We start from the raw sequence: 11,871 nt of genomic DNA, 5'->3' as shown, positions 1-11,871 counted from the left end.
ATGATAATTTATGTCATTAGGCAAGTGACAGAATCTGACCATCTTTCCTCCCCAACTTTCTATGATCCTCCGAACATTCCACGAACCTCTAAAACTTGCCCCAACACCCCTTACCTTAGGAAAATAGGAACATAGGAACCTGCCATATACTGAGTCAGACCACTGGTCTATCTATCTATCTATCTATCTATCTATCTATCTATCTATCTATCGGTCTATCTATCTATCTATCTATCTATCTATCTATCTATCTATCTATTTTTACATTTATATCCCGCTCTTCCTCCAAGGAGCCCAGAGCGGTGTACTACATACTTGAGTTTCTCCTCACAACAACCCTGTGAAGTAGGTTAGGTTGAGAGAGAAGTGACTGGCCCAGAGTCACCAAACTAGTATCATGGCTGAATGAGGATTTGAACTCAGGTCTCCCCGGTCCTAGTCCAGCACTCTAACCACTACACCATAGCTCAATATTGTCTACACAGATTGGCAGCAGCTTCTCCAAGGTTGGAGGCAGGAATATCTCTCGGCCTTATCTTGCAGAAGCCAGGGAGGGAACTTGAAACCTTGTGTTCTTCCCAGAGCGGCTCCATCCCCTGAGGGGGTATCTTACAGTGCTCACATGTGGTCTCCCATTCAAATGCAACCAGGGTGGACCCTGCTTAGCTAATGGGACAAGTCATGCTTGCTGCCACAAGACCAGCTCTCCTCTCCAAACCTACCCCCAAATTCACTTGGTGTGGTGGTAGGACAGTGGCAGGGCAGTGGTAAGGTATCTCTGGAGGTTTTTGTGAGGTTCACTGATACCTAGGAGCCTGAAATGGAGTGTCCTAGCCATCAAGGATCGTGGGATATGTAGTTCTTCAAGGTATCTAATGCCAGCTGCTTTGAGAATGGTGTATAAATGTTCTTAATAATAGTAATAATAACATTTGGGCAGTTGAGCACTGCCCACACTGCTGCATGTGTTGAAACAGGGCTGTTCCACAACAGCACCAGTGGAGTTTAGACACATACAGCCATGTAGGTGGTGCTTAACCACCTGCATTTTATTATGTTGTATGTATAATAATAATAATAATAATGATGATGATGATGATGTCCTTGGGAAGGACTCGATGTCTGGATAAAACAAACCAGTCAATAACACCTGTCTGACTGTGTAAACAAGAAATTAATAATAATAATAATAATAATAATATAGTGAGGGCAGCTTCTCTGGAGAACTATATTTCCAAGATTCTTTGCACATGGGACACCGTGTTGCAGTACTCTAGGAGCAGGGTCAGGGAGAGGAAGGGTTTGCTTAGAGGCTTCTGAAGAGATTTTGCTGCTGCCTTTCAGAGTGACTAGGTCCTCAGAATGAATACTGGGTGCCCTAGAAATTCCATGTTCCCAGGGCTCCTTGCATCAGGGACGTTGTCATGACCATGCTCAGTAGTGTCTCAGGCACAAGGACATGTGGTTTCCAGGACACACGATACCCATACCAAGAATTAAACCACCCTGGGAAAGCAGCATGTAAATTTCTACAAGTTGCCTTTCCCATATTTTGCAAATTGTTTTGTTGGGTTTGAGAACAACTCCCCATCATTTGGCCCATATATCTTGGAGTGGATTCAGATGACAGTTTGGGTTGTCTGTTAATCTGCTGCACTATATTACACGTGTCCTTAATGTTCTTCTGCAGCAGAGACATGGGTCCAGAAGAAGGAGAGGTAGGCAGCGAGGGGCCCATTTTAAAATCTTGTCTCTGGGCCCACTCCAACCTTGGCACACCCGTTCCCCTCCACTGCACCGCACATCCACATGAGTGGTGGTGCAGTGGAGGGAGATGCTGGAAGCAGGAGGACTACCCCCTCCCACATCCCATGCCCACTGTGTCCCAGGGTACAAGCACGGCAGCTGCTCTCATTAGAGCAGCCATCACACTCAGTGCGGCCACTCCTTTCCCCCAGATCGCTGCCAAAAATGGCAGTGGGCCGGGGTGAAGCCCTTTAATCAGGCGATGATTGCCCAGATGATCCCTGGCTGAGTTAAGGTTTGCTTAACTTTGACTAAATGCCAGGTTAAAAACTTGGGCTTGACGTGGGGGCAGGGCCTGGATTGGGCTTGATCCTGGTGCTTCACACACACAGCCTAACTCAGGCTGGGCTACCCTAGCTTGGGTTTGGCTGTGAATACTTTTTATCTCTCTCTCTCTTTTTTTAAAGTATCACCGGAAAAAGCAAAGGTAGTACAAAATGAGAAAAGTGATTTTCCACATACAGGTGCTAGAAAGGACTATCCCTTGTATCCTTGGAGCATATGAATCTGCCAGAATTCCATGCAGGTTTGACCTGTAGGTCTCCACTGCAGTTCCAGTCCTGGGCTTCTGTCCAACGGAACATAATAGTCATTGTGAATTGCTCCCTGCAGCTCAGTGGCTTTCTGGAGGACATCAAAGTTCCATCTATGATCCTCCGAACATTCCACGAACCTCTAAACCTTGCCCCAACACCCCTTACCTTAGGAAAATAGGAACACAGGAACCTGCCATATACTGAGTCAGACCATTGGTCCATCTAGCTCAGTATTGTCTACACAGGCTGGCAGTGGCTTCTCCAAGGCTGCAGGCAGAAATCTCTCTCAGCCCTATCTTGGAGATGCCAGGGAGGGAACTTGGAACCTTCTGCATGCAAGCATGCAGGTGTCTTTCCCAGTAGGGATGTGCGAACCGGTTCGGATCCGAACCAGTTCGGGTCCGAACCGGTTCCGGTTCGGAGGTTCGGATTGAACCGAACCACCCCTGGTTCGGTTCGAATCCGAACCGAACTGGGGGTGGTTCGTTTCGAACCGGTTCGGATCGGTTTGGAAAGCTGAAAATTGGTCAGATGGTAGCTGGCACCCAGGGGTACCTGTCACCCAAACCCCAAAGCAATCGGACACTCGTACGATTTTTTATGAATTTTTGAAAAATATTTTTATTTTTCTCTCATAGGATATAATGGGACCCGAACCAGGCCATTATTTCTTATTGTGGAGCACTCATGGGTGCCAACAACCATGCAAACCCTGAAGCAATCAGACACCCCTATGATTTTTTATGAATATTTGAAATATTTTTAATTATTTTTCTCATTGAGTATAATGGGACCCGAACCAGTCCATATCCCCTGTTGTGGAGGACCTAGGAGCACAAAAGCAGGGTGGGTGGTAGACAGGCATGGGTGCCTACCACCCAAAAAATCTCAAGGCAATTGGACACTCCTCTGATTATTGGTGAATTGTTAAGTGTTTTTGAATTCCTCATAGAGAATAATTAGGATTGCAGCAAATGTATAGCTTCACGTCGGGGGGAAAGGGGTGTCGTAGAGTGCAGTGTGGTGGGTGGTAGTTCCTAGGGTGGGCAAGGAAGCTATCAGAATTATTTGAAAGGAATTGGGCAAAGAGGTGATTTTTAAGTGATTTTTGAAGTTTACGCGTCTTTAAGGTTTTTCCTCATAATAAGTTATAATGGAGCTTTCAGCAGCCCTATAAGTGCACATGGGGGTGCTGGGGTGGCCCAGAGCAAGTGGTGGTGTAGTGCACATAGGGTGCCAACCACCCCCATGGGTTTCTAACCCATGGGGTACAGGGATCTCTGGTAGGGGCACCCCCATGGGTACAGGGTTCTCTTGTTTCTGAGGTATTGAGTGTGGATTCTATGATAGCAAATGAGATTTTCAATGAGACACCATCAATCCACTCTAATATGCTATCATAGAATCCACACTCCGCCTCCTGCTTCTTCTCTGTGTGTGTGCTTAGTAGGGGTGTGCAATTTGGGATTTCGGGTGATTTGGCTCGGACCCGAACCGAATCACCCCTGTTCTGTTTTGTGCCCGAATCTGGGTCACCCGAATCACCCTTGATTTGGTTCGGATTCGGATTTAATCCGAATCCGAATCGATTCTGGGGGGTAAAAAGGGGTCCAGGGGCAAAATTTTGGGGTGGGGTGGTAGTGCCCAATGGGTAGAGTCTACCACCCCAATTTCAGGGGGATTGGGCAAAGGGCTGATTTTTGGTGAATTTTTAAAGTTTTAGTGACTTTGGGGCAGTTCGGGGGCATAGCATGGGATCTGGGCAAAAGGAGTGGGGTGGGGTGGTAGTGCCTAATGGGTGCAGGCTACCACCCCAATTTCAGGGGGATTGGGCAAAGGGCTGATTTTTGGTAAATTTCTGAAAATTTCATATCTTTGGGGCATATTGGGGCATATTGGGGCAGAAAGTGGGGCCTGGGGCAGAATAGTGGGGTGTGATGGTAGTGCCTAATGAGTGGAGGCTACCACCCCAATTTCAGGGGGTTTGGACAAAGGGGTGATTTTTTGAGAATTTTTGAAGTTTTAGTGACTTTGGGGCAGTTTGGGGGCAGAAAGTGGATCTGCCCCAAAATAGTGGGGTGGGGTGGTAGTGCCTAATGGTTGGAGGCTACCACCCCAATTTCAGGGGGATTGGGCAGAGGGGTGAATTATGGTGAATTTATTTGTATGAGGTTTGTCTTCATAAGGTGAAGTGTGCTAAATTGATTACTTCCTCATATTATTCATAGTAAAGGAAAGTGTGAAAAAGTGAAAGTGGGGTCATGAGAGTTGTTTAATTGAAAAATATCTCATTTGCTATGATAGAATGAGAATTCACACCTTTTCTATTCACCATAATTCACCCCTCTGCCCAATCACTCTTAAACTGGGGATGGGTGGTAGCCTCCACCCATTAGGCACTATCTACCAGCCCACCCCACTCCTTTGGGGCAGATCCACTTTCTGCCCCCAATCTGCCCCAAAGACACCCAAACTTCAAAAATTCTCAAAAAATCAGCCCTCTGCCCAATCCCCCTGAAATTGGGGTTGTATTCTCCACCCATTAGGCACTACCACCCCACCCCACTATTTTGGGGCAGATCCACTTTCTGCCCCCAAACTGCCCCAAAGTCACTAAAACTTCAAAAATTCTCAAAAAATCACCCCTTTGTCCAAACCCCCTGAAATTGGGGTGGTAGCCTCCACCCATTAGGCACTACCGCCACACCCCACTATTCTGCCCCAGCCCCCACTTTCTGCCCCAATATGCCCCAATCTGCCCCAAAGACATGAAATTTTCAGAAATTTACCAAAAATCAGCCCTTTGCCCAATCCCCCTGAAATTGGGGTGGTAGCCTGCACCCATTAGGCACTACCACCCCACCCCACTCCTTTTGCCCAGATCCCATGCTATGCCCCCGAACTGCCCCAAAGTCACTAAAACTTTGAAAAATCGCCAAAAATCAGAGGAAGGTCCAATCGACTTGAAATTTGGGTGGCAGGTAGAACACAAGGTCCCCTTTCAAACCAGCTATTTTTTGAGATCCGAACCGGTTCGGTTCGGATCCGAACCGAACGGGGGTGGTGGTTCGGCAAAACCAAAACCGAACCACCCTGGTCCAGTTCGGACCCGGTTCGGATCCGAACCGAACCGGGAGAACCGGTTTTATGCACATCCCTATTTCCCAGAGCGGCCCCATCCCCTAAGCAGTGTTCCCTCTAGCAGGGATTCCCAGATGTTGTTGACCTCAACTCCCAGAATCCCCAGCTACAATGGCTTTTGCTTGGTGATTATGGGAGCTGTAGTCAACAACATCTGGCAATCCCTGTTAGAGGGAACACTGTTAGAGGGAAACACTGCCCCTAAGGAGGATTATTTTACAGTGCTCACACTGAGCACATGTAGTTCCCCATTCAAATGCAAACCAGGATGAGTCCTGCTTAGCAAAGGGGACCATTCATGCTTGCTACCACAAGACCAGCTCTCCTCCTCTCCCCAATGCATCACTCTCCTTGCCCACACTAACTCACATTTAAGGTGAATGTCATAACTGTTATGGTAGACACTTCTGTGACGGGCAGACTTAGACACCCGAGCCTGCTGATCATGGAAACACCTGTCATCACGTTTATGGCATTTGCCATAATTGGCCCTATCCAACCGCAGCACAGCATCCCTGGTTTCCTGATGGCCAGCATAGTTTCTGGCCACACAAATGTGCATGCTGGCACCATGCAGGGGCAGCTGGGAGAAACTGCGCCAGCACACGGGCATAGCTGGGGGGAGCACTGGGATGGCGGCAAGCCGAGGAGGAGCAGGTATGGACCTGCTCTCCTCTTCTTTAAAAGGGCTATGTAAGCCCTCAATCTTAAAGAGAGGTGCCTGTGATTTGGACAGCCAAATCGCATTTTGGCACTTCCCTAGTTTGTTTTATACTTCAGGTCTCTTGTGGCATTACTTTATACAGTTTACCAAAACATATATTTCACTATCTCTAGGGGACAAAAATCTGCACCCTTCTCTGCAATTCAGCGGCTGGTCCAATGTGGTGCTAGTTCCCAGAACTTCAGAATATGTTTTTGGGAGGAAGGGTGTATTTTCATGTTTTGTTACAGCTCTCCCTGCTGGATATTTACATAGTGTAATAGCAGGTCAAAGAGGCAAGCAGAAACACTTTCAAGAAAGCCTCTCTTGTTCATAACATTCCCTCAGGTGTAAAATATTTTCTGTGCTCTGCCTTTCCCTCATGGGACTGAGATTTGTTACACCAACAGACGCCTTCAAAACTCATCTTATTAAAATAGTGTGCTGCTTTTTAGGTTTTTGAAGATCAGACTTGTAGGGATGACCAACTGAGCCGTGCTTTTTGAAAGACTAAACCTGACAGAAGGTTTTCAGAGAGGGCCACAAAACTTCATGCTTTGTTATTCAGATGAAAGCCTCATAGTTTCCTGCTTTTATTTTAAAAGGCTTTTGTTGATGGCATTCCTACTTCTAAAGACATCTTCCTGGGCATTAAAAAACAAAATAAAACAACTACTCTGATTTTAACAGATACTAAGGATGTGGTCCTGTTATGTGTGCACATCCCATTAAATTCATTGAGACTTATGCCTGTGTAATAGAATGCAGAATTACAGTTTTAAAGGATGGGAAGTATTGCACTCCTGGATACACTGCTTTCAGACAAAATATCTCTTTAGAAGCCATCAGTACAATCTTCACATTTTACTTTTAAACCTCTGCAGGGGAAAAAAAGTATGGTTTGTATTTCTGATCTTTACTGCTTCCTACTTTTAACTCTGCAACTCTAACTTTGACTGGGACTGCAACATGCAGGGAGCAATCTTCTCAGAATGAGTATTGACGAGGTTTGCCAACTCTGGCCTGGGTCACAAAATTGTTCGGAAGAGTTGAAGTTAGGGTGAGAGAGAAAGGGAAGGAACAGGAGAAAGACAGAGCGCAGGAGAAAACCAAAGAGAAAGATGGACGTAAATAGTAAAAATTTGAAACTGAGGTTGGAGTTGCTGGTAGGGGTTAAAACAGAATTAGTCCCAGGTCTGCAACAGGTGAAGATCACTGATGGAGATGTTCTCATGAATTTAGAGGCATAATGGAGAATCCTGTCTGTCTAAGTCCTAAGCAAATGACTCTAAAGTTCACCCATCTTTCCACTGAAATATCTCATACACCCCAGCAAGACCTCATGGCATCAGCTACTACCTGTGGCTGCATTTTCTTGACAGCAATTGGAGTTGCATTGGTCCCGGAGCATGGACACCTCCCTCTCCAGTATCTCAATCCTGCTCAGCAGCTCCTGTATGTCCCGGGAAGAGGCGGCGCACTTGCAAGTCTGTTTGGGAAGATTTATCCTGTGGGTGAAGGTGACCTGGCTCTCACTGTCTGAGGTCTGCTCGGTGTATTCCGTCATCCGGTCATCTTCCGAACTCACCTCCGGGTCAGATGAAGCCTCTAGGGATGTTGAGCAGAGGCTGTCCAGAGGCACATTAATGTTGTATATATGGCTGAAGACCATGGGTTGCTCTTTGACAGGTGATGTGTAGTTGGCAAAGCCACCTTCCTCGTCGGTAACTTGTCTTTTGACTCTCTCTGTCATTACTTCTAATCGGCACTCAAAGGGTCTGAAGATGGATCCTAGAAGCATTAAGTTGAGACCGACCAAAATATTCCTTAGAACTCCATTTTCACCATCAGCCCCCATTTTCTTGAGAAGGACTGGAAGCTTCTATGCCAGTTTTGGAAAACAGTGCTGAGAGAACCTGAAACAAAAAACAGAAGGTGCATTTATGATACCAGTGTATACAGTAGACCCTAAGGGGAATCTGATGAAAGGCTAGTAGTGAAGGATTAAGACTGAAGGCTGATCTAGAAGAATTTGAGGAGAGAACCAGCAACAATTTCTATTCCAGTTATAATCCACTCCTAGAAGAGTGAACTAGCAACGGAATGTGTGTATCTCAGTGGTTTATTTCTTCTGCTTCTACTACTGCTACGGGAGGAGAGCTGGTCTTGTGGTAGCAAGCATGAATTGTCCCCTTTGCTAAGCAGGGCTGACCCTGATTGCATTTGAATGGGAGATCACATGTAAGCACTGTAAGATACCCCCCTCAGGGGACGGGGACATTCTGGGAAGAGCATCTGCATACTGCATGCAGAAGGTTCCAAGTTCCCTCTCTGGCATCTCCAAGATAGGACTGAGAGAGAATCCTGCCTGCAATCTTGGAGAAGCCGCTACCAGTTTGTGTAGACCAGGGGTGGGGAACCTTGGCCCTCCAGCTGTTTTTGAACTACAACTCCCATCATCCCCAGCCAATTGTGGACAGCTGGAGGGCCAAGGTTCCCCACCCCTGGTGTAGACAATACTGAGCTAGATGGACCAATGGTCTGGCTCGGTATATGGCAGCTGCCTATGTTCCTATGCACTACAATGACTACTGTGGCTGCTATTTACAACAACTACTACTACTACTACTGATTTATATACCTCTTCCAGTTTGCAAAGTGGTTTACAATATTGTCAGAGAAATCCTGCAAACTGAGGTGCTTCTCATGAAATATCTAGACAGATTAGTTTACATAGAGGTGAATAATTGCTCTTTGGGTCAAATTCAGTCCTCTCTGATTGGTCCCCCAATTTCCACCCATCCCATACCTGTTCTCCTGAATGCTAATCCCAGAGGCAATAGAGAGGTGCAGATGAGGAGTATTTGTGGCAATGGAAGCTGAACCTCTGGACAAAAGATTTGTAGCCTTGGCCCTCTGCCCTTCCCCACTACTATGTCAAAGTGGCATGGTTTTGTTTTGTTTTTCAGACAAGCTGAACTTTTCAGGCAATTCTAAACAAGACAACCTCAATACAAGTTATGCAATTATTTCATATGTGGTTGTATGGGACTGAAACTATGCATTACAAATACCAATGGAAAGACACTGAAATATTTATTTTATTATTTTATTTTTTTACATTTTATATCCCGCTCTTCCTCCAAGGAGCCCAGAGCAGTGTACTACATACTTAGGTTTCTCCTCACAACAACCCTGTGAAGTAGGCTAGGCTGAGAGAGAAGTGACTGGGCCAGTGTCACCCAGCAAGTATCATGGCTGAATGGGGATTTGAACTCAGGTCTCCCCGGTCCTGGTCCAGCATTCTAACTACTACACCACGCTGACTCTCAAATAGCTCTGATGGTTGGTGTTTGCATTGGATGCTGAAGATCAAATGGTGGCTAATTTAGTCTGGATGCTGGCCTGCAATAGATAATTAATAATAATCCAGTAGCATGATGTATCTGAAGAAGCATTTGGAGTTACAATTAAGTCCCATTTCTGGGGGCTGTTTTCTAAATTACTATTCAATGCCATATCTTGGAAGCACCATGTGATTCAACTCTGTTGGCTTTTAATAGTTTCCTCCAGCCTGTTGGTGCCTTATGAAGGGAGCTTGATGCTTTTTAATTTTAGGTGGCTGATATTTTAATGAATTAGGAAACTTCCCATGGAATGAACCCTTCCCCCACACCATAGTCAAGGATTTCTTCTACATCTGTTAGTCAGTACTGAAGAAAGAGATGATGAAGTGATGAAAATGTGGATTGTGATTGTTTGTTTCAAGTACCAATATGCCATTATCTGAGACTGTGTAATATTCCTCAGAAATGTAGAGCGAGTTTGATTGAGGGACCCTTACAGAGCACCTACTGCATTAAATATCATTAAACTACACTGCACAATATTAGGTTTATTTATGTTTGTGTTCAGGACGCACAAATATTGCTTGTTAAGTCATTCCCCCCGCCCCACCTGCACACAGAATTATGTGGCAAAGTGTCTTTATTTGCAACTGGGCAACTTTCCATTTTGGTATTGATTTGCTGCCTCTGGGTGGTAAATCCAAACTCTGTGGGCCAAATTCACCCTGCTACAAAAGCTTGTCTCTTCAGTGTTGCTACACCAGAGCTAGAGTTAGGCCTGCAGGTTGGTGGGTTCTTTGTTTATTTTTCAGCTGGGAAGGCTGTGCATTGATCAGCGTTTCACTTCAATACCTTTGCTTTAAAGAACTGCAGCAAAATGTGGCAGAGACTCTGCACCCAGCAGACAGGAAGAGTTGTGACTCTGAGCCAAAGGATTATCATTATTCCTAGTGCAGCACAGAGGTCAACTTGACTGCCTGTTGCTTACCTGCTGTCAGGAAATTTGTCTTGCATTTAGTTTTCATTGGAACATTAGTTTATGGCAGAAAGACTCCTGCACAATTTGAATGCACTTCTTTCAAAGAAAAATAGTTTGGCAATTGCTGTTGAATTTACTTTTTTCCTGGAGTAATTTCATCCTATATTACTTTAGCAGCAGCTAGCTATTTGTTTTTGTTTTGATAGCTTGCTGTAATTACTTTGGTTATAATCTTTCTCCTTTTGTATGGGTTTTTCCTCTTCTGCTTTCTATGCTAAGAATGGTTATCTCATATTCCACTGTAGAAAGTAAGGCATAATGCTCAGCTGTAATGGGAGTTGCTTTTCAGCTCCTGGGGTGGAAAATCCCTTTTCATCACTTTTAAATTGGCTTTGTTTTCCCTTAGTTACATTCTTGCATAGCCAAATCTGATTGGTGGCATTGTGATGTTATAATGTTTTCTATGTGATCCCCAAATGACTCAAACTGAGGGCAGTGTAGGAAACATAGTCCTTACTCTGTCTTGGTTTTATTTTCCCTTAGTGGTATAATCATGTAGCCAGATGTTACAATGTCACTATTCCTAGAAAGACTGGCTTTAAAAATGTTGCTAATACACCCGCTGATTGGGATTGCAAATTGCCAGCAAACAAGAGGCAAAGATGGTGAGCAGGATGAGGAACAATTTGGGCCCTGCAAAGCACTCTCTTCCCAGTGAAAATATTTGCTTGGAAAAAATTCATTGAAGTGCTATTGATTGATTGATCGATCAGTTGATTGATTGATTGATTGATTGAATTGATTTCTATTCCACCTCTCCCAAAAATATTTGATAAGGCACTGTGTTTGATAAGAACTCTAAAATGAAGTGGTTTTCAATAAAGGGCTTAATTGTATATTATTAGAGTGAGCCTCGAGGGCATTTTGATTTGGTCTTTGTGTTAGCATTTAGGCGCAAGGGTAGCACTGAGTTTGCCACCAACTAGGAGGTAAGGCACTCTAGCTCAGTGGTAGAGAACAATGGGCAGAAGGTCCCAGATTCAGCTGCTGGCATCTCCAATTAAGGTTCTGAAAGCTGAGAAAGAAAGGCCTGAGGGCTTGGAGAAATTTCTGCCAGTTGGAATACTGTGCTAGGTAGACCAATAATCTGACAGTAAAAGGTAGCTTCATATGCTCATATGAGAACAAACCTCAGATAAACCATGGGGATACTCCAGAGTAAGTGGACAAATATTAATAGACTTCTGTGCTCTGTTCTCATGCCAGCACCAATATAGGTGTGTGTGTGTGTGTGTGTGTGTGTGTGCAATAATGGGTGGATTCCTACAGATCGTGTTGCTTTTCATGGAGTGTTTAACC

General features: G+C 45.0%; 1 protein-coding gene across 3 annotated transcripts in view; it reads right to left on the bottom strand.

Moving 5' to 3' along the window:
• The window catches only part of TNR (tenascin R), a 540,529-nt gene that overhangs the window by 112,095 nt on the left and 416,563 nt on the right, over positions 1-11,871 (bottom strand). For all 3 annotated transcript variants that reach the window (XM_053247413.1, XM_053247414.1, XM_053247416.1), the window contains one exon: positions 7,546-8,102. In XM_053247413.1, the coding sequence (XP_053103388.1) occupies positions 7,546-8,044 (499 nt within the window). In that variant the 5' untranslated portion in view covers positions 8,045-8,102. The remainder of the gene's footprint in view (positions 1-7,545; positions 8,103-11,871) is intronic.

The sequence above is a fragment of the Hemicordylus capensis genome, chromosome 4, assembly GCF_027244095.1.
Source record: "Hemicordylus capensis ecotype Gifberg chromosome 4, rHemCap1.1.pri, whole genome shotgun sequence".
In the NCBI taxonomy this organism is placed as follows: domain Eukaryota; kingdom Metazoa; phylum Chordata; class Lepidosauria; order Squamata; family Cordylidae; genus Hemicordylus; species Hemicordylus capensis.
Note: the sequence above shows the minus strand (reverse complement) of the source record. Positions and strands in the feature narration are given on the sequence as shown.